Genomic DNA, 27,891 nt, shown 5'->3' on the forward strand with positions numbered 1-27,891 from the left:
AGCAGTTTTGAGAGCCAGCTGCACAGTCACTATCAGATTCCAGGACCTGCCCTGAAAATCTGCAACAAATCTGCCAAATGTGAATATGAGTGCTAGCTGCGGCCTGTATTCTCCAGATCAGGCACGGCTACCTCCTCCCCAGGGCAGGCTTCTCCAGGATCCGCCTCTCCTCCAGCATTACTGTATCTTGTATCGGTTTGAGAACAAGCACAAGGGTCTACAGCACAGAGCTGCTTGTTTGACAGCGATGTTGGGTAAGTCCTTAACTATACAGAGCACTGGGTTAGGGACAGCTGAAGGGTTTACCCCAGTTTGTAAGGACTGTTATTATACGTGTGTATCAGAGGTACATCTCAGGATTAATTACATTTTTTGCAATTTTTTTTTCTTCTGTATGTTTGATACTAGATCTTGTTAAATCTTTAGGGGTAGTTGTGTTGTCTTGGCGTGCACGGAGTTTACTAGTCTTCGTTTCCTCAGGGTTTAATTTTGCAGTTGCTTCTTTGTTGCAAACAATGCCACCCACTTACAGCTTGTCTCTCTCAGTGTCCTGCACTTTCTCTAGGCCAATAGGATTGTATTACGATAAGTAGAAAAGTAGGAAGAAAGATGTGACATATTTTATGTAGTGTGGTATAGAATAGTCTGCTGTGTTTTCAATATATTCGCCATAAATATTGGATTACGGCAGGGACAGACTTTAATTAATTTATTTATTAATTTCGGAATCCTACTTTTGAAGCCCAAACCAGGTATGGATCATAAAAGGAGAGACCCTATGAAGGGCACGTGGTACTTCACCTTGTCTTTTCCAGCCACTCCTGGCTGCAAAAACTGCACCTAAAACCTCCTAGACTGGGATAGGTATACTGAAATACTCATGTGCCCCTCTGTGACCCACCTGTTTCTTCTTCTGTTAAAGCTACAAATTGAGGAACTACAACGGCCGGAAACACTGAGTTAATAGTCACAATGTTAATAGGATTTAATATAATCTTCTTCACACATGAAGGGAAAATGCTGTAGAAAACACAAGTACATTTTTTTGAAAATCTTAGCATGTTAATGTTACCTGCAGAAACCCTGCTTTTACTAATAGTGCGGGTGGACACAGACATCAAAGGGCCCCCTCCCTAAAACAAAGCTACAAAAGGCATATAATATGCTCCATATTGGACACATGCTACAGACATGACACTGACACAATGCAAATATGATGCATACACAGGACTCGCACATAACGCGACATGCCACATACAGGCTGCTCATGTTCTGAAAAATGATACAAAAAACTTCCCTATGCGCGATGTGGCAGAAAACTGAAATTGGGTTCTAGCAATAAAAAGAACCCATTGAAGTCAATGGGAGGCTTTTTTTTCAGCGCTGAAATTCCACACCAAATTCCAAACCATTTTCCTCCGTGTGAATGGACCCTTAGGGTAAGTTCACACGGGAGTTTTTTGGTCAGGATTTTGACGCAGATTCATTTCCTTTTTCCACGAGCGGTTTTTTTTTGGCTTGTGGAAAAAAGAAGCGACATGCCCTTTCTTCAGGCGGATTAGGAGCGGACATCTGCCTCGCGACAGTCCCTCCTGACTTGGTCCATTCATTTGGGCCTAATCCGGAGTGGAATGCCGCGACTGGATGCCGATGAACTGCAGTGGTATCCAGTTGCGGCTAGCCATTTTTTGGACCAGATTCTGAGGAAGACTCCGCCTCAGAATCCAGTCCAAAAAACTCCCATGTGTTCCCGTGTGAACCCGGGCTTAGGCACATGGGATCTGACTTAAAGGGGTTGGCCACTTTCAGATCAATATTGACAAACAAATGTACAATAAGAAGATATACAATTTTCCAATATACTTTCTGTATCAATTCCTCAGTTTTCTAGATCTCTGCTTGCTGTCATTCATTCTGTTACTTCTAGAGGATAAAACTCTGACCATGGTCATGTGATTTACGGTCCATGGTCATGTGATTTACGGTCCATGGTCATGTGATGAGCACACAGGTGCCGCTCGTTATAATCACAGCACAGTAATCAGACAGCTGCCTGGTAACGAGCTGTGCACCTGTGCTCATCACATGACCATGGACCGTAAATCACATGACCATGGTCAGAGTTTTATCCTTTAGAAGTAACAGAATGAATGACAGCAAGCCGAAATCTAGAAAACTGAGGAATTGATACAGAAAGTATATTGGAAAATTGTATATCTTTTTATTGTACATTTGTTTGTCAATATTGGTCTGAAGGTGGCCAACCCCTTTAAGCTAAAAATGCAGCACTTTAAAACAGTGGATGCCCTTGGCCATCAGATTTCCTATAAATAATGTAAGAGAACTGGCATGAGTTGTACCTAAAATCTAGGCCTGGCCTATTTCCGTTGTGGTGCATGGGACCTCCATGTCGCATCAGAAATATTACGAGGACAAGCAGGGCCGGCTCCAGGTTTGAGTGGACCCCTTTTGGTGCAACTCATGTGTACCACAGCGACAAAAAAACAAAATTATGTGTTTTTTGCTGAGGAAGACCTACTGGGGTGGAATGTGTAACAGTCCATTCCATACAAGTAGACAGAACCTGTTTCCACCACTGGTTAGACCCAAATGAATGAGTCTAATGATTTTGGAGTTTCAAGCAGCGGCCTCTAAATCAGCTGCAGAATCTGCAGCAAGTTCAAGTAGGATGGTTTTTTTTTTTTCCAGCCTTCTTCTTCAAATGCTTTAAATGGGAGGCAGAATGAGGGAAGAATCTGCTGCTGATTTAGGGGCATATCTACCGCAAAATCAGCGCCAGATTTTACCGTGTGAACAGGGCCTGATACTGTTAACAGTGCAATGAGCGCTTTCATCGGTATTAATGGAAGTGCTCAATGCAGAAACTGAGTGGGCCCCCCCAGATGCGCATATATATGTTGGGGAGTAACTAGCTCCCCATATATGTATGTAGAGGAGTAACTAGTACAGACTGGACCCGATAGCAAACTTTTGCTGTCACTTAGTGAGGCATAAAAAAAAAAAAAAAAAATGTATGAGGCACAGAGATACCCCCAGCTGCTCCTTGTACACAGAGTATCAGTAGTGTGAACGCACCCTTAGTCTCCACTGGTCTTTAAGGCCATTATTCCACTCCCTTCACAGATTGCCAGACTATCTATGGCTTCGAATTCATTGCATGCACATTATATAACCTTCTCTACAGGAAGCTGCCCCCGCTTCCCCTTGTACTATAGGCCACGGAGGTCGGCAGTGAGTAAGTCCGAGCCCAGGCCTCGATCCCACTACTGCTACTATTATACTTGGGGGGTCTTTTCAGCTGCGTTATTTAAAGGGAATTTTTTTTTTTTTCAGTAAACCTTGTATTAAACCAGCCACAGTGCATTTTAGGACACATCATTCTGAACACCATCACACATGGAGTAGTTGCACTATTTCCTTGAAAAGGCCATTTTTGAGGCTCTATTGGGTGTGCTAGAACCTGAAGTTTTCATAAAGCCCTTTGAGACTCTTGAACGCTCCTATTGCACTTGAGTCTTGTCCAAACTCACAAAAATGGATTTTTTAAGGAAATGGTTTATCTATTAGGCTATCTTGCAACAAAGACAAACTGCTATGGGCAAGGTCAATGGAAAATAACAAAGTTATGGCTGGAATTCAAGTAATGAAAAAAAAGATTAGACCTTAAGAACCGAAATAGTCCAGTGCTTAAGGGTATAGTTATATTCTGTTTTTCTTGCGATGGATACAGGGCACTAAAAAGAATGTCTTTGAAGGATTTTTCATTGGAGAGTTCCCCCCTTCTTTTGGATTGTTGTGGATTGCAGTTTACTGCTGAGCGCCACTATCAGAGTGATAATTGCACAGTATATTATGTCATATAAATCCTCGATACGCAGTTCTTCAGTATTTTGCTTGAAACTTTCTGCCAGATTTTTGCAGCAATGCTGGAGTGTGTTGGTAAGTCACATCACCTTGCTGCAGAGGTGAAGATATGCCTTCACCTCATAATAAATACAGCGCACAGCATGTAGGCTAGTTGTTTGTTTGTTTGTTTTTTTGTTTTTGTTTTTTTTTTTGGGGGGGGGGGCACAAATTAAGCCCGAATTCCAACACATTTGGGGGAATTCTTTAAGAACGGCACATCATGCAATTTTTAATATTTTGTGTGTTGGCTTTACATGTGCCTGAAATATTGAGAGAGTCCAGCCATTTAATGATTATGGTGCACCGTGGAGGTCTGAATTGAAATCTAGGCCTGCCAGCCTGCTGGTATCTGATGCTTGGGAAAAAACTGTTTTAACCCCTTTAATATGCTCCTAAGCCTTAAAAAAAGGGCAGCACTTTAAACGTTACTTTGTCTCTTCAGTATGTATTTATATCTTGTCTCTATAGAGGCAATTATAGTGTTCTCCTTAAGGAGGGTCAGTATTCCAGGGAGACCTCATATAAATAAAGCTTGTTGATTAAAGTTGCTCTTGGGTGGAACACAAATCGGTCACCGGAGACGATTCTGATATATGCAGTAGGTAGAAATGAGTGGCCAGTAAAATCTGTGGGAAGTAAACCGTATAGTGTAAGTAGTTTGCAACTAAAGAAAAAGGGAAAATTTAAGAGATGTCAAACAGGGCAACAGCCTAGGCCTCTTATTTTTTTTAGCAGCTCCCAAATATAGGACCCTGAGAAACAGAAAATAACTTTCCGCTGCAATATTAGTCACAGCAGTCAGGTAGAGTAGTGTTTATGATGACATTAGTGAAAACAAGAGTCCCCGCAAGGTCCCATTACCCACAACTATATACAACTAGTATATAAAACATTCTTGTCTACTCTCCCAAAATGGCCATTATGGAGTAAACTTTTTATTGGGCTAGTCATTCATTATCTGCACTGCAAAGGTAACAGGTTATTACTACTAGCACAGGCTTCGTGCCTATATGGTACTGCTAGCACAGGCTTCAGGGCTTTATGGTAATATCCCAGACCACATGACGTCTGGGACATTACCATATAGGCCCAAAGCCTGCTAGGATTAACATTGGATCCTGAAGAGGTAAGTAACACTGTTTATTATGTTCCCTTACCTCCCCTGGGGCTCCGAGTATAATAATAGCGGTAGTGGGATCGCGGCTTGGGCCCGGGGCCTATTCACTATCCGCGGCCTATAGTACAAGGGGAAGCAGGGGCGGCAGTGAGCAGGTCCGTGGAGGTTGGTAAATAGGCCTATTATATAACAAAAAAAAAGTTATTTTACTTACCGATCTCGCTGCTGCTCCTCTTCTCCCGGCAGTAAGACGTATGCGTCTCAACGTAGGTGGTGTGATGACGCCACCTGCGCTGAGACGCAGGCATCTGAACCAGCACAGCAAAGAGTAAAAAAAAAAAAAAATCGCCCGTGCTGCTGCCCCTTCCGGAGCGCCGCCCGAGGCGGTCGCCTCACCTTGACTTATTAGAGCTGCGGCGCTGTGTGCATATCACATGCAGAAAGTTTTTAGTAAATGTTCATTGTGTCTTATGTGTCTTCAGGAAAACGCGCTCTTGTGGTGTTGGCTCATCAGGAGCGGACGTCCTTCAATTATGCCATGAAGGAGGCTGCTGTACAGGCGCTCAAGAAGAATGGATGGGAGGTCACAGTGTCTGATCTATATGCCATGAAATTCAACCCTTTAGTGTCCAGGGATGATATTACAGGTAATGGATTCAACAGGTAAATATTTGTGTACCCATGTGGCAATTGTGATAAAATACTGCAGCACAATAACGCTATATGTGATGTTCTAAACAGTTTTGTCCAAGGCTGTAGAGTTGGGACCAATTTTGGCTATAGTTTAAAAAAAAAATAAAAATCTAACCCCCACTTTCAAAATGTATTACCGTAAATATTTTTAATCATAGTATACAATTATTAATAATTAATTAGATGAATAGTTTGTTACATATTTACTTTCTTAGGCGTTAAATCACTGGCATTTTAAAGAGGACCTTTCATGTCCTCATGAATGTGCAGTATTATATAATGCTAACAGCACTATATGACGGTAGGCTGTAAGGCCCGCCCTTCTGACAGTGGGGAGATATTGGTTACGAAACTAACGGCACCGATATGTCCAGCGCCGGGGCACACACCAGTAAAGCTCACTGTCGGCTTTCTAGTGGTATATTATACCACACATTGATGGGAGCATGAAAGATTTCCTTTAATGAATTAGAGATCTTTACTGCCTCTGACTGATGGCTGTCAGGGATTTGTAAATGAGTTGGAGTCAGAGCAGGAGTCTCCCCGCTCTGACTTTGTCATCTCCTCTGTAGCATACAAGTCAAGAAATGGCTTCCTGCTCTACCAGTAGCAGAACCAGGAAGAATCTGGCTTCATTCACTTACTACTCCCTGCTATTGCTCGCAGCCTCCTCCTTCAGCCTTCAATGGCCTCGGTTTGCCACACATCAAGTAGCAATGACATAATGTGCAATGCACATTATGTGGGGCTCCCTGGAGGCTGAAGAGGGAAGCGTTGGCTGCGAGCAGGAGCCGGGATACGTATATTAATAAAGGCCGTTACTGGACCTCCACTGCCTATTAAAAAAAAATGTGAGGCTGCAGGCCACTGGAAATTTGATCAACCGCTGCAATTGACCCTCATAGAAAATGTGTTATGAGGAGAACAATGCAGATTTCGTTCTTAGGAAATGCAAATATTTTCTAGAACAGACATGGTAGGAGAGAGAATGTTGGGGGTGTGGAAGAATCGGAGGCCTCCATACACATGTATAATAGTTGGCTGGTTCTGCTGAACTCAGCAAACTTGTTTCATTTTGCTCATATGTACAGTATGTATGGGGGCCTTAGGCTTGTGTAATCCACACCACTTGTCTTATCATTGACTCTGGCTGTTGCTGTCTTAGCTCAGTATCCATACACAGTCATTGATTAAATGGCGTGAATTGCTACAAAGCTCAACATACAGTTATATCTTAGACATATATGTAAATGGTTACAGGTGTGGTCTGATACTGGGTCTTGCCTCAACAGAGTGAGGATGGTAATTTTGATGAGTTGCCCATCTTGGCCATTGGGATCTAGTTGTGAGTTATTGGGAACAAAGGGTACATGAGACACACAGTGATAAGTTCCAGAAGGCACAAATAGACCACCAATAGAGAGAATCATTTGCTCTTCTGATAAGCACGAGGAGCTGCCACAGTTTCTTGGTCCGCTGTCCAGAGACATGGGCACCTTTATTACGCATCCTTGTCTGTTCCCGGAAGACTTCCAAGGATTTAGCAGAATGAAATTTGATGTCTCAGGATCCATTGAATCCCAGCAATTCTCACCTATGTTTGCCATGGTGCCAGATACTTGGACTGCTATTGCATGGAACCATATTGTTCTTAGTGATGGAATCCAGGTTCAATATCGGATCTGATGAAAGGTTGGAAAATGGAGGCCTCGTGGTGAGGGCTTCAATCCTGCCTTGGCTGTGGAGCTCCCCCAGCTACTGGTGTTATGATCCAGGGAGCTATCACATACAACAGTCACTCCCTTCTAGTAGTGATACGAGAGACCCTAACAGATCAGCAATATGTGCAGGACCTCCTGCCGCCACGTGTAGCCTCTCATGGCCAGACTTCCAACTGGCATTTCAGCAGGATAATGCTCACCTCATGGCACAACAAGGACCTATTCAGGACAATTAATATCATAATGGGTGGGGGTTGTCATCAGCCCTGGTGGACCGTGGCTGTGTGTGTAATACATGGCAGCCATTTATTTGGATAGGATATAATCCAGCATTCCTCCATAGAGGTTGTACAGTACTATTCACATTGTAACGTGTGGAGATTTTTGTAAGACATATATATGTTGTGCGCAGGAAAATTTCGGGATCCTGAAAACTTCAAATATGGTTCAGAATCATCGGCTGCCTGGAAGGAGGGGCGGCTCAGCAAAGACATTGAAGAGGAGCAGAAGAAGCTGGAAGCTGCCGATCTTGTGATATTTCAGGTGCAAATATGCAGACGTTTTTAGCAGTGTAATAACTGAACCACTTTCCAAAAGCAACCAATCACATTCCAGCTTTCATCTCTTATCCCTTTTGAAAGCAGGAACTTGATTTGTTACCATGGCAATGCCACCATTTTTCCCTCATTTTATCTTCTCTTTGACAGTTCCCAATGTTTTGGTTCGGACTCCCCGCCATCCTCAAGGGCTGGTTTGATAGAGTTTTAACACAGGGATTTGCTTACAGTATGTCATCCTTGTTTGATAATGGACCATTTAAGGTAAGATTGTGGTAAATGATATTTGTATAAAGTGCTGGGCAAAATTGTGTTCCACATCAATATGGCTGCCTTCACCTAACTTTCAGTGCTAATCGTCACGGTCACCCTGCAACACTGCAAATAGTGTGAGTGAATTACACCCTAGAGAGACTCAATCGCAATAATGATGGATTTTTTTTTTTCAAATTTTTTTATTTATATTGTATGAAACCAATAAAAAAAAAAGACATACAAACCGTAGAAAAGTGGCATCCAAACAATAAGGAGTCGTAAGCAAACCAAACGGGGGCAATAATAATGAGAGGTAAATGTAGAAGCAAGAAGTGGGGGGGGGGAGAGAAGGAGAAGACCGAAAACAGAGACGGGTAGTGAGGGAAGAAAGGGAGAGAAGGGGAGGGAAGAGGAGAGAGAAAGAAAGAGGGGGGTGATGGGGTAGGAGTTCCAGTAACCCCACCATCGGAAGAAAAGTCCATAGAGAACAGCTCAGTGCACAAGGTCTCTATAATCCTGCGATCTCTGGAAATGGATTCATGGCATCCAAGCCAAAATGAAGGACTCATGCGTGTTCCGAATGTACTCAGTGAGTTCCTCCATGATCTGGATTTTCTCCACCATTCGGATCCAATGAAGGAGCGAGGGAGAGTGGAAGACTTCCAGTGCGGGGGGATGCAAGCTCTGGCAACATTGATCAAATGTTTCAGGGAAGATTTGTAGTAAGTGCGAAGGAAATAGTATGAGAGGAGGGACAAAATATGCAGCGCGCGTAGTGACAAGTTTAGCTGGTGGGGAACATTAAACTGTGGGGGCAGCCGGAGAGAGATAATAAACTGGGGAAAACTTTAACGTTCCCTTCCAGCTTCTCCAGTTTAATGTCCTCCTCCAGATACACATAGTTTAAGGACCCCTGCCCTCCTTCAGATGCCAGCAGAACCCAAAAGACCCTGTCTCCCTAGATGTCAACAGTACCCTAGGGACTCCTATACCACCCTAAACATCAATGCAAATCCCAAGACCCTCCAGGATACAGTCCCATGTAAAACATCACTCTCTTTTCAGCCCCTCAACATGCAGTCTCATGCTAAATAATCCTAGCACTCCCCTTCCATCACCTATTACCACAAGACAGTCCTCACTGCTTTCTCTTCTTCCTCTATACAGCACACTGCTCAGAGAGGCCCCACCGCTTCCCATGACATCACACCTACCCGGAGAAGCTAGACAGACCAAGCAGGCAGGGATATAGACTGGGGCTGTCTGCTCCTGCTTCACCATTGTATTCAACTCATCTGCGTCCTCTCTGGATACAGATGAGTTGAATGTGGGACATACCTCCTGCCCACCGGAACTGCGGGACATGACCCTGAATCCAGGACTGTCCCACAGAATCTGGGCCGGTTGGGAGGTATGTGTATGGGAGGGGGAGTGAGGAAAAAGGGGGGAGAAAGGTGAGAAGGAGAGTTAGTGAGAAATTTACATAGTAGGAAGCTGAGCATGTAAACAAAAGCAAAGATGCCAGCAGCCCCCAGAGACACCCAGAAATCACTCAAAACACGCTAAAAGGTATATGGGTGCATTTATTAACCCATTAGTAGCACTAACAGACTTTTAAAAAAGACAACAAAAAAACCCATTTTTTTTTCTTGCCCGGAAAACCCCGATAAGGGCGGGTTCACATCTGCGCCCGGTCTCCACTTTGAAGGTTTCTGTCTTCTGCCGACAGGAGGCGGAAACTCGACAGTCAGTGTCCACCCGTGAGCGTCTTCTGGTCTCCGTCGCAAAAACCTTTTTTTTTTTTTTTTTTTTAACCAAACACAAAGTCCTGCATGTCCAACTTTGTGTCTGGTTAAAAAAAAACAACTGTTTTCACCGCAGAGACCAGAAGACGCTCACGGGCGGACACTTTGCAAGCCCATTCAAATGAATGGGTTTGAAAACTGACTGCCAGTTTCCGTCTCCTGTTCAGTTTCTTGGGCAGAAGACAGAAACCTGAAAGCGGAGACTGGGCGTGGAGTTGTGAACCTGCCCTTAGCTGCAATACTAGACATGGTCCATAGACGAGAGAGTTGCTGGTGCTATGTTTTAAAAAGCTATGGACTTCCAATTAACCTACAAGTAATAGCATTATAATGGCGGGTACTTTACTACCTTTACAAATATACATTTGTTGTTTCTAAGTGATGTGGCATTTTTTCAGAAAATAGCCGTATTTTGTATGTAAATTATATTCTTGGTGCACTTGTGGTGTATTGGAGCCTGCTGGAGCATCCGCTTTCTTCTCCTACTGCTGACTTCAGGAGAGTATGTCAGTCTTTGCATACGTGCACAATTGCACAAAGATAAAAAGTCCATTTTGAATGGCAGGTCATTTGGAACAGCCGAGCAGTGCTGCTATATGCTCCTATATTCTTCTCCATGGTGTTATGGGAACAGCATAAAACAACACTGCTCAGTTATTCCCATAAGGCCCAGCTACAGGAGTCAAAGAAGCAAATATTCCATCTCATCAGGGATTTGCTGAGAAATAACCCTTTAAGTCTGACATATGCACCACTCCCCTTTCTGCAGGATATCCAGAAGTCCATATTGTAATAAATCAAATGCTCAGCAATTTTCTTTCTTACCATAGGATAAAAAGGCAGTTCTGTCTTTCACCACTGGGGGGCTACAATCCATGTACACCCCAATTGGCATCAATGGAGATATCAATGTCCTTCTCTGGCCTGTACAGGTAATATGACTGATAATATTGTATGACAGATTGGTAGGGACTATTGGTGGCAGGCAGGCAGAAGCCCTGTGTGCTAGTAAATAATATTAAAGATAGACAACCAACCAAAAATAAGCAACCTAAAGTATATGCGTAAATGCATGGGTTCCTTTAAACTATACCAAGCCTTAAAGAAATCTGTGTCCTCACCATACACATAAAATATCCACAAGAAAAACAATCGTGAGTATGACACTTAGTATAAAAGGAATATATTACACATCCAGTCTAGGTCAATAAACTTGTCATAATTTTATTTATTACATCATACACATATATAAAAGATGGACATTAGAAGGAGAATCTACAAATACAAACTGACTGGGTAAAGTGAAGTGCAACAGATGGTATGTATATGGTATATAAAGCTTTATTTAAATACATTTTAAAACATATATAGGACAGAAATAATGAATGGGGTGATACAACCAAATAGAACAATGAAGGCCCAAGATGGAATACTAATGGTTAATGATGAATAAATGACACTTACATTACATATACCGTATTTTACGGACTATAAGGCACACTGGACTATAAGCCGCATTGCCCATGAGCGCCTTATAGTCCGTCTCGGTTCATATATAAGGCGCACCGGACTATAAGCCGCAGTCCGGTGCGCATTATATCTTATTGAAAGCGGCGGCAGGCAGACTTTGCCAGCAGCCGCTTAACCCCCCGCGTGCCAGCCGCTTCTATTGGAAGCGCTCGGCAGGCGAGGAGGGGCTCTATCAGCAAAATCATGCTGATAGAGCCCAACCGTAAACGTTAGGTTAAACTACCCCCCCCCCCCCCCCTTTAAAATAAAAGCCTGAAACAGAATGTGAAACTTACCGAGCGGTGTAGGGTGGGCGGGCGGCCTCCTCTTCCTCCGATGTTCCGTCCTCCTCCGGCGCTCGCAAGCTGATAATGGCCAGGGCACATGCGCAGTAGAAGCATTATGATATTGCGCATGCGCCCCGGCCATTATCAGCGAGCGCCGGAGGAGAAGGACGGAACATCGGAGGCAGAGGAGGCCTGAATGCCCGCCCTGCACCGCTGGGTAAGTTTCACGTTCTGTTTCAGGCCGGCGTGACAGCAGGGCTGCCGGACACTTCCTATTCATTTCTATGGGAGCCGACATGCGAGCGCTCCCCATAGAAATTAATGGACTGCTTTTTTCCATTCATTTCTATAGGGAGCGCTCCCATGCCGGCTCCCATAGAAATGAATGGGAAGTGTCTGTCCATTCATTTCTATGGGGAGCGCTCGCATGCCTGCTCCCATAGAAATGAATAGGAAGTGTCCGGCAGCCCTGCTGTAACGCCGGCGTGTACGGCTGTGATACACGTCGGCGTTCGGTAGTGTGAATGCACCCTTACGGTGCCTTTTATGTATGTATGGAAGCGGCACGCAGTCTTTGCCGCCGCTTCCATCCATATATAAGCCGCACCGGACTATAAGCCGAACTTACGATTTCTGAGGAAATCGTAGGTTTTTATGTGCGGCTTATAGTCCGGAAAATACGGTATATAAGGATATGTAAAACATCCATAGTTTCTAAAGTGCATATATAACATACATAGTTTTTTAAAGTGCAAATATTCTGTGAAATAACATGATGCCAAGTAATAAATTACCTATGGGTGGACCTTCATGTAGTGAACGCGCCCCGACGCGCGTTTCGCCACTACCGTGGCTTCGTCAGGGGGAAAAAAGATCTTTGCCAAACTTTGCCCTATATTTAGTCGTGTATAACTTGCAGTTACAAGACAAGTTTATTTGGCGGTAGACCTATATAAAAGAAGCCGCTAAACAAGTGTGGGTGTTTGCGCGTGGTCTAAACTCCTGCCTCATAGAGATCAGTGCAGTTGGGATTTTGTTGTACTGCATCCACCTGCCAGTAGAGAGCATAATAAGCAATTGGACACTGGCACTGGCTCATTGAAAAATAGCTTCTGTAGGAAAGGGTTAAAGGCTAAAAATACTGATGGCCGTTGCAAAGGATAGGTACTAATATCAGATTGGGTAGGGGGTTGACACATGGCACCCCCTCTGATTAAGTGTTTTCAGCAGCTGATAAACAGGAGCAGGAAGCAAACAGCGCTGTTCTTTGTGTAGTGGATGAACAGAGTCACTGCAGCTTAGCTTCTATTCCAGTCAATGGCGCAGAGTTGCAGTAACCTGTTGTAGCCGCGCACCAAGTTTCCTGTTCCGTTTTTCGTGTACTAGCTGCTGAGCACAGATGGTCAATTGTTGAATCTTCACTGACCTGATATTGATGTCCTATCCTTTTCAGCAATATCCATTAGCCTGTAAATACCCCTTTAAATCCAGCTGCAGCCATTTGTTTTTTGTTTTTTTTTTATTACTCCTCCACCTTGGAAAAGCCATAACTTTTTATGTTTCTGTTCACAGAGCCATTATGAAGGCTTACTTTTTGTAGGACAAATTGTACTTTATAATGTTAAGATTTAATATTTTGTACAATGTACTGGGAAGCTGGAAAACAAAAATCAGAGTGTGATGGGATTAGAGAGAATCTGTATTTATGGGCATAGTTTTTCCGCCATTCATTTTGCAGCTAAAATGACATTATCTGAGATTTGCACAATTATGGCAACACCAGATTTATATAGTTACTTTTAACTCCTAAAAAATAAATGCAACATTGTGAATTAAAAAATAAATAAATCTTGAAGTTACCATATTCTACATGTAACTTTTTTATATTTCCATATATGGGGCAGCATTCCAGTTTACGAATGTCTGGTGTTTTGATCTCTTTTTATACCTTCATGGGAGGTGAAGAGAAAACAGCGGTTCACTGGAAAAGTTTTTTGTTTGTAGATTTTGTCATTTTTGGACACAAGGAAACCTAAAGTGTGTGCTTTTTTTTTTTTTTTTTAAATCATACGTCAGTCTTAACAAGTAATCCAACTAGCACAGAGGACTGAAAGCTTTATGAAGAAGATGCGGCCTTCTCCATCCATCTGCTGGCAGTCCCAGCAACAAAATGGAAATCAATGTCAGGTAGGAACTGGCATAGATTTCCATTCTAAGTCACACTGGAAACTTCTCCCGCCCTGCAACGCCTACAGTTGCAGAATGTGGTGGGCAAGGCGCGGATTGGGACTTGAGGCGCACGTCTGCAGCAGGAAAGAGCCTTTCACCAAATTTGCACCTCAATATTATTGCAAATTTCACAAACACAAAAAAACATGGCTTCTAAAGAGGAAAATATTATTCCCCCCCCCCTATAAAGCTGCATCTTAAAAATTAAAAAAAAAGTTGTGAGAAAGCTGGAGAGGGTTCAAAGGAGAACAACCAATTTAATATATGGTATGGAAGGACTTGTGCTATGAAAACTACGTTTAGTCTACAGAAGAACAGGCCAAGGGGAGAAGATATTTTATATAAATATGTAAATGATGAATCTCTGTGCAGTAAATGACTTGTTCCGGAACCTATGAATATGGAGTCACTGCTTACAGCTAAAGGAAGTGCGTCACTTTACTGTCTGAACAAACATTTTCGGCCAGGATTTGGTCATGGCCGAAAGTGTGACAAGCTTTAAAGAAAGCCTAGATAAGGAATAATATATAGGGTGGTGGTAATAAAGATACTACCAGCTCGCCAAAGCTTGTTCCGCCCTCACCACCGTGTTACACAGCACATTATACCGATAACATATCTCCCCACCCCCAGTGCACCATTTCCTCATTGTTTTCTCTAAATCTGCAAAAGTGACATATAACGGAGGAAAGTTGTTTCAGTGTTCGTTGCTCTGTAACATGGTGGTGACACTTGAATATGCTTGGGGGAGGTAGTAGATGCCCTTTAATGTACAATGTTGATCCAATAATCTCTTAGGCCCAGTTCACATCTGCATTTGGGCCATTCCATTCCCCTCTACGCATATAAAATGCAGAGAGAAAAGTCCTGCAAGCAGCATTTTTCTCTCCACCTTTTTGTGTGGAAACCACACAGACCCCATTATAGTGTATGGGTTCTGCGGGTTTCCTTAGGTAACTGCTTTTTTTATGCAGATTAGGTTTCAATTCAAAGTGGGGGTCCCCAAGTGGACTCCCCGAATGGAAACCCATGCGCAGATGTGAACCAGGCCTCAGATTACCAGCAGGGGTCAGGAAGATATTTCTTACACTTTACAGCAAATGGAGTCTGTGACATTAACAGAAGCTCATATGAAAAACTTGTCATTAAATGCAATTTGTTGTTCAATGAAATTAGCTTCTAGTTCTTGGACTTCGATATTAAACCATTTTAATTATGGTAAAGGGAGGCGTCCGTTCCAGAAGTCCCCTACCAGATCTTTAGCTTCTTTGTGTTCTTTCATACAGAGAGGAATCTTGAACTATTGTGGCTTCCAAGTACTTGAGCCTCAGATCAATTACAGCATTGCTCATTCTCCTCCAGAAAAACGTTCCCTCATCCTGGAGGCATGGCAAGCTCGCCTGGATAAAATTTGGGAAGAACAGCCCATCTGCTTTGCACCCAATAAGAATTTTGAACTATCCTTTGCAGGAGGGTTTGTATTGAAGAAGGAAGTGTTAGAGGAGAACGCCAACAATAAATATGGGTTGACTGTGGGTCAGCATGAGGGTAAGGCCTTCCCTCCTGATAATCAAGTGAAATCGGGCAGTTCCAAGCACTGCCTGAACCTCTATTAGAAAGACTTGGTATATTCTCTCTTAGGGTGCATGCACACTACGTAACGCCGGGCGTGTATGAGAGCCGTACACGCCGGCATTACGGCAGACTGCCGAACACTTCCCATTCACTTCAATGGGAGCGCTCGTAAACGCCGCTGTTACGAGCGCTCCCATTGAAGTGAATGGGAAGTGTTCGGCAGTCTGCCGTAATGCCGGCGTGTACGGCTCTCATACACGCCCGGCGTTACGTAGTGTGCATGCACCCTTACTTTGCATTTTACTGTATTATATATTTGCTACATGCTGTATTGTACCAGCACAAAGTCACACTGTTCAATACAATTCTATAGGACTGCCAGAGATGAACATGTGTTACACTTGGCTATTTCCAGCAGAGGACTGGTAGTAGCATGCCAGAACGTCCCCAATATTGCAAGCTGATAATGTTTTTCTGTATACAAATCATTTAGGGGGCGTTCACACTAGCACCACTGTCCACCTTCTGCAAGTCTGTGGAAAAGCCAGGCAAAACTGCTTGGGGATGGCTTGTCGGCGGTCAGTTTAAAAACCCATTCATTTCAATGGGTTTTTAAAGCAAACCAGCAGTGTCCGCATGCAGTCTTTCTGCCTTGAAAACGTTTTTTTTTGCCACGGACACAAAGTCCTGCATGTCTGACTGTGTCAGTCCAAAAAAAAAAAAAAAAAGTTTCATTTTGGGTTCACGAAGGGCGATCAGCGGTGCTAGTGTGAACGCCTCTTTAGGGTGCATTCACACTGAGTAAACGCACGTGTATTTTTGCAAAATACACATGTAAAAATAAGACTCCCATTGACTTTAATGATATTTTACAGGCATATTTTTACACACGTAAAAAATATAATTGAAGTCAATGGGATAGCAAAATTTACAAGTGCAATTTTACCCTACGAAATAAGCTAGCGTTTACTCAGTGTGAACTTACCCTTACTTTAGCTCAATAGGTAAAATAAATCAAAAGCTCTACATAGTCTCATGTACAATTATCCAACAGTAACTGTCTCAGATGATATAACAATGATACCCAAGTTATGTATACCATAAAAATGCTTGTATGGAGTTCCTAGAAAAGACGGCATATAAGAGAAGCTAGTTTAGAACTCTGAGTATACAGTAGAATTTAGGGAGGGGGTTGTATACTGTCGTGGCATCGGCTGAAGAGATTGTAGTGTGGAGATTGTTGCTGGCCGGCGGTGCTAAATACAGAGACATGTAAACAGACTGGAAGCAGCTGACAACAGTTCAGGATACTCCACCCAAATGTCAGGTATATACACACGTACCTCCAACTCTGCCAAAACCAATTTACTATAAATTACAATCAGCTGTGTTCTTTGAAGCACCTTCTTTAGGTTTTGAATGTCGCCCATTATAGAATCTACCTGCAATGCAATATTTCTCCATCATATTAAGAAAAAAACGTCTGGAAAATGAAAAAAAATTTTTTAAAATTTGGCAGATTTGTAAAGGATACCGCCCTAGTGATACGGTATATTCACACAAAATACATTTCTAAGTAGTGAGTGGTATTTTGAGAAAATCTCATTACACGTAATGTTAACTGTTTTTCAGTATATGCGGTCTTTTATCACAATGGCAACCCTATTTTTAGCTTTGTGGATTTTAGCACGTTTTTCTTGCTGCATAATGTTATTACTAATGTTGCTAAGCATAGTAACAAATAAATAAATGGCATCTTGTCTCCACCTAGTGTGTGTGTGTGTGGTATGTATTGCAAAATTTTGTAAGGTGTGATGAAACCCTTAATAGTGCAACATACTGTATACAGTATTGGGTATTTAAATACAGCAGCCAAGTCTCAGCTAGATTATACAGCAGACACCCGGCGGCAATGATCGTGGGCATTATCTTCCCCATGACAGTTGGGAGCCTATTGAAGAATCCCAGGCTTGTCTGGCATAAACTTCTATTACAGGTTTAATAATTACAGTAAAAAACCCCAAAAAACTAGAACACATATAATAGTAAAAAAATAAATACACATTTGGTATCTCTGTGTCCACTGATACAACAGACCGCTGTTTTAGTGAGTACACATGGATACCGGCAGATCCCAAAACCTCTATGCAGGACTGTTTTTTTTAACGATTTTTGGCTGTCGTACAGTGCTCTGTGAACTTTAGCCTTAAAGGGACTGTCCCAGATCAGAAATGTGAATGCAACCAGCATAAGAGGTGTATGGATACTGGATACTTCCACTTCTCTGTGCGCGCAGCCAGTGACTAAATGCAGCTGAAATTGAACTTTGTGTCACGTACAGAGAAGTGAAAGCACTGCTGGCCCGGGGACTTCATGTGGCAATAGCTGCATCAAGTACTTCATATGTCACCACCCTTAGGACTAGTTCACATCTGCATTCGGTATTCCGTTCGGGGAGTCCGTTTGGAGACCCCCAAATGGAATACCGACCGCATTGACAAGTGGTGAGCTTATGAAAGCACATGGACCCCATAGACTATACTGGGGTCCGTGTGTTTTCTGCACAAGTAATGCGGAGAGGAAAGTAGTTCATGAAGTACTTTTCTCTCTGCATAACTAATGCGGACAGCTCGTGGAATACACACGGACCCCATTATAATCTATGTGGTCTGTGTGCTTTCATAAGCTCACTGCTTGTTCGGTATTCCGTTTGGAGGGTCCCAAGCGGACTCCTGATTGGAATACCAAACGCCGATGCGAACCAGGCCTTTTTCTGAATGAATAAAACCAATGAAGACAGGCTGAAAACTTTCACTGTTTTATTTATGGATTTGAGCCGTTTACAGAAATATAATTGCAAAGAGTATACAAATGTCTCAATAGAAGCAAAATATCCTTTGTTTAATATTTAACACGTTATTACAAGATTGCTAAAAACAATAAAAATACCTCTGCCCATTGACAGAACAAACTGCGTGTAGCTGGTATAAAATAAACTGCTGCTCATGACTCTGGAGCGGTGCCCTGCACCGCTGACTTATGTCACGTTGTATGGACGTCATGTCGGGAGTGTGCAATCTATGGATCTATTTCTGATGGGTCTGAATCCAAATCATATAGTACAGTATACAATAATTATAGTGGAGCCGGTCAGAAGTAAGCCACCCAACAATTACTAACTAGGGAATGGGTTCACCCATTGTACAGATTATAAATCACTTATCCTGCTGTACATGTCAATGATGTAATAGTAAATTAGTGTTTAATGTAGTCAGTGCTTACTAAAGATCAATCGTACCTTTGTAAACACAAAGCGTAAGCTTTCTGGTAATGACTTTTATACTGTTAGATAAGTTTCTGTCTATAAAAAACAGGTATAGGGATCAAATCAATTTCACCCAAAGAGAAAACATTTTCCATATTTGTGGTCTATGGTAGTCCAAATCTGGGCCTCAGTGTGGAGACAAGGTTGTCAGAGCCACTTCTGCTGTCAGTGTAAAGAATTACAAGCTGTGTATACTTGAGGGTAGTCCTGCAGAATCCACATTCACGTACTTATGGACCTACCTGTGATCAATAACTAGTGAAAATTTCACCACACATATCCATACAAAAGGGTGCCCACAGTGTTAAAGAGCTGGAGGAATCATTACAGAAATACAGACCAGCAAGAATTAGACCAGATTTAGTGGATGAATGCAGAACTACAGGCAGAACTGAGCTGGAGAGTCAGACATTACAGCTATGGTAGAAAGACATTCTTTTTTGCCTTTTTAGAAGTAAAGCCCAGCCCCATTCCAGTTAATGGAGTTACGCTCCACCATGCCAGGCCATATTATGAGGATTTCCAATAATTCTCAATGCGCTGACAGATAACTGTGTTGCTATTTTATGTTCCATCCAATTTGTGAAATATTCTTTATTCATGTTGTACTGGATGAAAACTAATAGTGAAAGACTAAACTAAAAATAAATTACCTCTACAATAGTCAGGAAATCCTTAAACCATGACCTCAAGGAAAGCAATGGAGGAGTGAATGCAAAAGCAGGTGAACTTGTATCAGCGAATCGTTGGGTTCACTTGTATGACGGTATATTTGGTCTAGACTCCCTTAGGAATAGGAAGGGAATTTGGACAACAGATAAAGTCACATAAGTCCATACTCTAATATATGCGTTATAGTTATTATGCAGAGCTTGCAGATAGCAAAGACTGGTTCTACTTCTGGAGATCCTGACACTGTAGGGAGCAATGTACCCTGGGAAAAATATGAAAATTACTTCTCCTCCAGAAGGAACAAAATGGTCTTATTGTTTTCACCTATAGGTAACTACTCTGCTTTAGCAGAAATCTTTAGTTATATTACAAGGCTTTTGTATGGGCCACAGACTTACAAGGTAAACACATATTGAGGGCAAGACTGTTTCCTTCTTTCTGGAAGAGTGCGAAATTGTATTGTAGGGGCGACATGACTGCGGTCATTACTGAGCTTCTAGAAAATGGAGCCAAACTGCTCCTACTAGTCATCATGTATGTCTAAGGCCAAAGACAGAGGCTAAATCCCACCCTTGTTTCATTCTGATGGTATGTATGCTGCCTCTAAGTGGTTCTCCATGACATCCGATGTGAGTACACACTTAGGGCTAGTTCACTCGTAAAAACCGCCTGGCTTATTTTGGTCCCAAAAAAACCCGCTTTTTGACCTTGAGGCGTTTATTTGGAGCGTTTTCTGGAGCAGTTTTTGGTAAAAACTGCTTCAGTTAAACGCCAGGTGGTTTTCCCCTCTCCTAAAGTGAATGGACTGTAAAAAAAACAGAAGGCGTTTTCGGTCGCATTTTTTTTTTTTTTTTTTTACAAAAAAAACCCCGCTAGGTGTCTTTCGCCTCCCATTCACTTCTATTGCTTTCCTCAGGTGGAATCTGCCTGAAGGAAGGTCATGTCGCTTCTTTTTTCTGCTAGCAGCAAAAACGAAAGCTAGCAGTCTCCATAGACCACCATTGTATGGAGGCAGATTTTGAGGTGAAATCCGCTGTCAAAATCTGTCTCATTGCCCCCATGTGAACTAGCCCTTATATTATTCTGTAGGACACTGCAGAAACTGCACAGTAAGCTATTTACATTTCTAGCAAAAGTTATATTTTTTGGATTTTTCTTATGTAATGACAGAAGTTTTGGTTTAAGGTCATGTGACTACCATGTGGTGCTAAATATAAGGTGTTAGATTGAAAAATATAAAAATGGGATAATAAGTTTCCCAAGCTATTAAACATTTCACATTGCTATGTAAAAGCCAACAGGGCTGCAGGCAGGTCCCTGTTTTACATAAGCCATTACCAACTCCATTCTCCTGTATTATATAATTTGGTGTATGACACTATTTACTACTTGTAAGATGATGATACTTCTTATATGAAGATTGTGTATTGGACTTTCCAGGACTTTTGTGTAACTCTCAAATTGGCATTTTTGCCATTTAAGGCAGCTTAATTAAAGGAGCAATAAAACTAATGAGGGAGGCTATAAGAGGTTATCTGCATCTTCAGCAGGGTGACATAAGATGTCTCAGACATTGTAGCTGATCTAGTCGCAGACCACAGCGGTGAGCTACAAAACATCTCTTACAAGGGCTGGCTTACACATCATTTTTGAACTTCTGTAAAAAGCACCATTCTTAGACTAAGTAACTTTAAGCCACTTGGGTGAAGGTTTGTTATATTATACTATTATTCTAGTAAGTGGATGAGCAGTTTCATGCATATGGGAATGTAGAAATAAGGTACACCCAAGGATGATGCAGAGGGCTACAGATTGGGCATCAATGGTTTCTTACTGCTCACAGGTATTGAAGGCAGAAACTCAAAAAATAAAAGATCTTAGAAACCTAAATTCTCTTCTTTGGCTCTAAACATCGCACAATAGACCCAGTAGATTTATTCTACATGAGTGAATTTCATGTGTAGTAGTTCCATATAAGGAAAACGCTAAACATAAGTAAATGCAGCTATTATGTGTAAGAATGTTTTATATCCTTGTATTTCTGAGCCATATTCACATCTAAAGCTGATCTGTGAAATAATTGGTAAATACAGGTAAAACAAAGATGTATTTCACTCCATATTTCAATACACTGGTGTGAATAAGACCCCAGAAGAACATTTGTGTAGAAGCTTCAGTAACTGCAGTCAGTCTAAATCAATTTTATAGGATTATTGCCAGTCTGTAATCTGCACTAAAGGGAGTTTATCAGCAGAGAAATCGGTACCAGACTATTGACAGTACATTGCAGGGTGGCTTCTATGCTTTCCAAAGAGGTCTTTCCTATTCTTCATTGCAGTTCTGTTTATTCTATGAAAATTACCAAAAAACACGCTTTAGGGCCATTTCTACTCTGCCCTGCCACACAAATCTGGAATGACATCTTTGTTAAACTTTTCTAGGTGCAGCCTGACACAGTCGATCAGTGGCGAAGTGGGGCTGGGTGGCACTTAGGACTGGTTATCGAAAGTGAAACCCCTTTTTCAGCTAATTTGCCTTAGATTAAGACGATAATTTGGATGAAAATGGAGCTGCAATGTAATGCAGAATAAGAAAGGCATGTTTGGAAATTGCAGGAGCAATCCTACAAGGTACTGTTATTAGTTTGATACCACTTTTCCAGTTGACAGACTCCCTTTAAACTTGCAAGGTTATAAGTTCATTGTCTCAATATGCATACAAAGGTTTGTAGAACTAAAGACTGTTTTAGAAAAGCCTGACAGTAAGAACACCCACTTCTCCAGAAATCCCTCCCTCCCCATACATCCATCTCTCTATTCCATAAAAAGCAGCATTTCCAGTTCTTCCCATCCCCTTCCCAAAGGAGCTACAGAGACAAAGACGGACAAAATCTGCCACAAATGTGTGCAAAAAGAATATCTTATGTATAGTATTTATATATAAACCTCTTTATTTTATATACTTATTATATATACTTCTGCTAACGCACTTTGTTCAGTACATGTAGCAAATATCAGTTTCCTAAATACAAAATAGAGCTTTCGAGAAAAAAAAAAAAAAATTAAAACACACGTTAGATAAAAACCATCCAAAAAACTTGGATGATTGAAAACCGTATTCAAAAAAATTAAACGGCCAGCAATGGGCCTCACTCTGAAAAAGTTCCCTTCATATCGGTAATAAACCTGCACTACTGAAAATGTTAAAATCAGGGACTGGCAGCTTTGTAGCACTGTAGCTACTGTATCCCATGATGCTCAGCAAAGCCTGTGCTGCAATAGCTGTCCAATCCCAAATGCAACGTCTCCATGGAGGACAGCTTATGGAATACACATACAAAGAACACAAGAGTAAAATGAGCAACTAGAAACAGATTGGATACTAAAATATATCTACATGGCTCAATAAAGTGAAAATCGCTGCATCTGCCACCCGCTTAAGGGCACCAGAAAACAGGTTTAAGTGCAGCATTACTTGCCTAACATGTCCTAAACTCTTATCCCTCCCACCTACCACTAGAATGTCAAACCAAGTCCAGCTGCCATAGGGGCCCACTAATGGGGCCACAGTAGCACCAGTCCTGCATTCTAGATCCAGGCCTGTCCTGCAAGGAGCAATATCTCAGCTGCCTCACTTGCTAACAAAGACCGCTCTCTAATAAGACAGGCATATGCATTAAGCGTACACTATCACATCATCTTGGGAGGGAGACTAAATGGATTCCTTCAGGGAAAAAAAAATATAGGAAGAAAAAATATATATATATTTATATATATTATGTACATATTAATATATACATACATACACGCCTACATAAAACACATGGACAAAAGATAAAATAAGAGGTAAACAATACAACCACTGGAGAATGCCCTAATGGTTTTCTCCTGCAGGGTCTCGCTGTATTCTGGAGTATGACATCATATTAGCTTTATAGTCTTGGTCGCTAAATACTGAAGAAAGACGAGCTGGGGAACACAACACTAAAACCGTTTCTACTTGGACCATGAGCATTAAAATAATCCAGTTTTAATTTTTAATCCCATTGACACTTTTCTTGCTGCACCTGAAAGGGAAAAAGACAAAATGGTAAATGTCTGAATAATGGGACAAAACAATTTACAAAAAGGGGACCCCAGCAATTACATAAATGCAGGGTCCGACCTAGTTGTCAAAACCAGACACAGCCTGTATAACAGTGGAACTATCACATACTGAGGGCATACTAAATGCCCTTCGTATGCAACTTCCACAGAGTTGGTATGGAGCGGATATAAGTACGTGCTCACTTTATCACCACTTAAAGAAGAACTCCAGTGTGTGTGTGTGTGTGTGTATATATATATATATATATATATATATATATATATATATATATATATATATATATATATATACACACACACATTAAGGAATTTTCATGTACTTGTTCCTATATATATATATATATATATATATATATATATATATATATGTATATGTTCCCCGTATGTGTATGTATATATATATATATATATATATATATATATATATATATATATATATGGATATCCCTTTCTAGCTAAAAAAAAATAAATAAAAAGGAATAACTATAAGGGTCATCTTTTCCCAATTGGGTCATGTGATCTCAAACAACAGAACTTTCTGTATGATTGAGCATGGACTGTACCACACAGACTGTCCATGGTGGGACTAGATCAGATATTAATAGCTACTGCTGTAGGGATAGAAGAGCAGTATACATGAAAGAAGCCTGGAGAGTGACAGTCAGGGGCAGAGATGGAAAATAAGTGTTTTGCTAGGAGTTCTTCTTACTGACAGCTTCACTGTAAAGTTATGTGCTCCCTTCTGGGGCACTGCTTTCCACACTGCTCTTCTGATGCACACTAATGCTTGTACAAACAAGCGGTCAAACTGAGACTGTAATGAACCTGGATAGATAGTCTGACCTCCTGTTCAGGAAACCACACAGAGGAGAGTTCAGTACTCTGGAGGTGAGCACATGACCTCACAAGAAAGCAGTCAGCAGTCAGTTATTTCAATAATATACTACACATGATCTCAATTTGAACTGGAGGTTACATTTTTCTTTTTTTGACTGCTTCTTTAAACTCTTGCTTATAAAAGGTGAGCATGTACGGTGTCACTCTAGTGATCGGTGTGGCCACCAGCTATATGTTTAGTGGGATACCTCCTTTAAATGACAATACATGTTTATGGAACTGTACTTAGCTCTCTAAGAGAATAAAGTATTAACTAACACCCACTGATATCAGTGGGATGTTCATTTAGGTAGACATTGCTAATCCTCCAGAACATTTTGCTCAGGCTGACCAATGTGCTGCCCCAAACAGGTGATCTTACACCTATTACCTACTCAATAATAGATGTTCAGGTTGTCCATTTACCATTTAAAAAGAACTGGACATATTGTTCCCCTGGTTGTGGAGAGACACCAGCAAATCACTGATCTTCTCCATGTTCTGATCGGTTGTCATTGAGGAATTCTCATTCATTTGCTGGGACAGGAGTGTGGTCACTGACTGTCCATCAGCTTGGGATTGGCCTGGCTGAGCTAGCGCCATCATCTGATCAGGCAATGATCCAGCTCCTGAAGACATCAGCTGACTGCAGTCTGTAGAGAGAACATAACACTGGATTAATGGAGATTTATTTACAAATGCTATAAAGCTGTATAACATAACAAAAACTGTGATTGAGCCCAAAATTCCCTAGCAAATTACAGTGAAAAGGATTAAAACTACCAAAATATTTCACTCAACAGCCTTTGAAATGTTCCACATATATTCATGAAGCAAAGTATCTGAAATAACTCAGTTATAGGGAAGAACTTACTGTTCTGGATTCCAAAGAGGAACATCCCAGTGGTCTGTGGAGATGACGCTGATGTACCCTGCAGCTGACTCATGGCTCCCCCCGCTGAGCTGTGGAACATGGCAGCCTGCTGCTGAGGAGGGGGTGTGCTCCCCTGGATGGACTGGGAGTACATGCTGGACTGCTGCAGATCTGGTGGGCCCATACTGTTCTGCAAGGCTGACATAGAGGCTGGGGACATATATAATGCCACTTGTTGCTCTGGAGATGTGGGTGAGGCTTGAACAAGCTGGAGTTGTGGGGAGTTATGAAACATGGGTGACTGTTGCTGCTCATGCTGAGAGGTTACTGGGCTCTGCGCCTGGAACTCCATGTTTTGTGCATGAAATAGGGCTTGGTTTTGTTGCTCTTGTGTAGCCATTGGTTCCTGGTTCTGACTAAACAGCATATTTTGCTGCTGTTCTTGTGCAGCCATATTGGCCATAGAGCTTTGGGCACTAAAGAGGATATTCTGAGTCTGCTCATGAGGTGAAGGACTACTTTGCATGCTGACCATGGAGTGAGTTGCTTGAAAAATAGACGTCTGTTGGTTCTGTGCTTGGAAGAGGTTCTGCGGTGACTGCTGTTGCTGCTCCTGGGCAATGGTTGAATTCTGTATATGAGACAATTGGGCTTGTTGCTGGAATGCAGCTTGTTGCTCTGGACTTGTTGCTCCTTGGAGCTGTGGGAGGGAATTCTGGCTTGAGAAGAATGACAATGACTTCTCTTGAGGCACTTGGCTGCTCTGTAGGGAGCTCATGGCGTACATGTTCGTGGCAGACTGCTCTGGTGGAGACGTAATTGATTCTTGTGGATGGAAAAGTGAAGACTGCATCTGGTCTTGTGATGAAGAGGAGCCCTGATTCTGCCCAATGGAGCCTGAAGGGTGAAAGAGACTTCCTTGTGTTTCTTGAGATAAATTTTGGTTGTCTCCTATAGTATTCTGGGAGTGGAATAGTGGAGCATGTGAGTGGGGAGACTGCTGAAGAAAACCACCTTGCTGAAGGGCCATCATGTCCCCAGCTTGTTGGTACAGTCCGGTCCCTTGCTGCTGACTACCAGTTGTTTGAACCCCAAGCATGTCTTCTGCAGGTGAGAAGAGGTTGACTTGGGCTTGTCCATCTCCACTGTGCTGCATCTGGACAATGGACTGAAAAACATTGTTCTGCATCTGTTCTGTTTGACTTGGCGTATTGTCATTATCTGCAGTAGTGGAAGACTGGAAGAGACTGGAGCTGGAGGCAGAGACTTGCTGCTGCCCCGTGCTGCCATCATTTCCAGTGACTCCAGATGTGGAGAACATGTCACACTGCATCTGCATCTCTTCACTGGTAGTGAGGCCACTCATTAAGTGAGATCCTTGTTGGTACACGGGTGACTGAATGCTACCTGCACCAGGGCTCTGAGTTTGGAATATGTCAGATTGCATTGGTCCCGTGGCCTGGTGGATATTTTGCTGCATTTCCATCACCATGGATGCATTGGTTTCCATAGCTTGCTGCTGACTTGCCATGGAGTTCTCAGCTTGCTGAAGAAGACCTTCAGGTCTCCCAGAGAGGACATTCTCTGGTCTGCTATGCACAGAATCAGGGGAAGAAAACATGCTTTGATTCTGATTATTCTGCATTGAGCCAATAAGTTGAAAAATCCCAGTTTTTAGCTGTTCTTCTACTTGCCCCATTGCAGACTGTTTGTTTTCATTTCCACCTTGACTAGAAAACAAGACACAAGATAACTGCTGTTGGGCCTCCAGAACTTGCTGGACCAGGTCCACTTCTGTGCTGTTGCCACTTACCCCAGACTGAAAGCTCCCAGACTGAAGCTGGTGAATGGGGTTTTGCATTGGGTTGCTAGGTGCAGAAAATAAGCTAGCAGACATCTGCTGCTGCAACGTCTGAGCCTGTTCCTGTAATGCAGGCTGCTGAGCCTGTTGTGTAGCTTCTGCCATCTGTGACAGGGTGACCATTGTCCTATCTGACTGCATAGTGTCTCGGGTCTGGGACTCCATGGCCTGAAACGCTGTTGTCTGCTGCATGATAGAATCCTCGCTCTGGCTGGGAGGTGATACTTGGAAACTGCTAGGCTGAGCAATGTCTTGAGTCTGGAGGGTAGGCAGTGGTTCTGGGCTGAAGACCTGCACTTGAATTGGGGTCTGCTGGTCCTTTTCAGATGGGAGGTGGGACACCGAAGGTGAAAAGGACCCACTGGTAGGGGAGCTCTCCAGGTTCTGCTGAGCAGATGCAACAATCTGTGATGTCTGGGGGTAAAATGAAAAAAATAAATGCTCATGTTCATATTTATCTGCAATTACGTTTTATAAACCAAGACTGGAGCAAATCTTATTA

General features: G+C 42.3%; 2 protein-coding genes across 8 annotated transcripts in view; one reads left to right on the forward strand and one right to left on the reverse strand.

Annotated features, from left to right (window-relative positions):
* Positions 1 to 27,891, reverse strand: part of NFAT5 (nuclear factor of activated T cells 5) — a 380,479-nt gene that overhangs the window by 283,556 nt on the left and 69,032 nt on the right. For 5 of the 7 annotated variants that reach the window (XM_075282001.1, XM_075282000.1, XM_075282002.1 and 2 more), the window contains 3 exons: positions 25,529 to 27,803; positions 25,081 to 25,307; positions 18,478 to 23,738 (listed from right to left, as the gene is read on the reverse strand). In XM_075282001.1, coding sequence (XP_075138102.1) covers positions 25,084 to 25,307; positions 25,529 to 27,803 — 2,499 coding nt within the window. In that variant the 3' untranslated portion in view covers positions 18,478 to 23,738; positions 25,081 to 25,083. Of the gene's footprint in view, positions 1 to 18,477; positions 23,739 to 25,080; positions 25,308 to 25,528; positions 27,804 to 27,891 lie in introns of those variants that run through there. The other 2 variants (XR_012717236.1, XR_012717237.1) reach the window with 2 other exon arrangements.
* On the forward strand, positions 143 to 15,795 carry LOC142213615 (NAD(P)H dehydrogenase [quinone] 1-like). The gene is made up of 6 exons (XM_075281995.1): positions 143 to 254; positions 5,527 to 5,691; positions 7,871 to 8,001; positions 8,166 to 8,279; positions 10,906 to 11,007; positions 15,387 to 15,795. Exons 1-6 carry the CDS (start codon positions 248 to 250, stop codon positions 15,714 to 15,716), a joined length of 849 nt encoding a protein of 282 aa, XP_075138096.1. The 5' UTR covers positions 143 to 247; the 3' UTR covers positions 15,717 to 15,795.

The sequence above is a fragment of the Leptodactylus fuscus genome, chromosome 7 (genome assembly GCF_031893055.1).
Source record: "Leptodactylus fuscus isolate aLepFus1 chromosome 7, aLepFus1.hap2, whole genome shotgun sequence".
Classification (NCBI taxonomy): domain Eukaryota; kingdom Metazoa; phylum Chordata; class Amphibia; order Anura; family Leptodactylidae; genus Leptodactylus; species Leptodactylus fuscus.

Bases quoted from the DNA above. Each gene is read 5' to 3' on its own strand.
- LOC142213615 (XM_075281995.1), top strand. The intron at 8,280-10,905 runs GTAAGATTGTGG...TTCTTACCATAG, and splicing joins TTGATAATGGACCATTTAAG to GATAAAAAGGCAGTTCTGTC. The intron at 11,008-15,386 runs GTAATATGACTG...TCTTTCATACAG, and splicing joins TCCTTCTCTGGCCTGTACAG to AGAGGAATCTTGAACTATTG.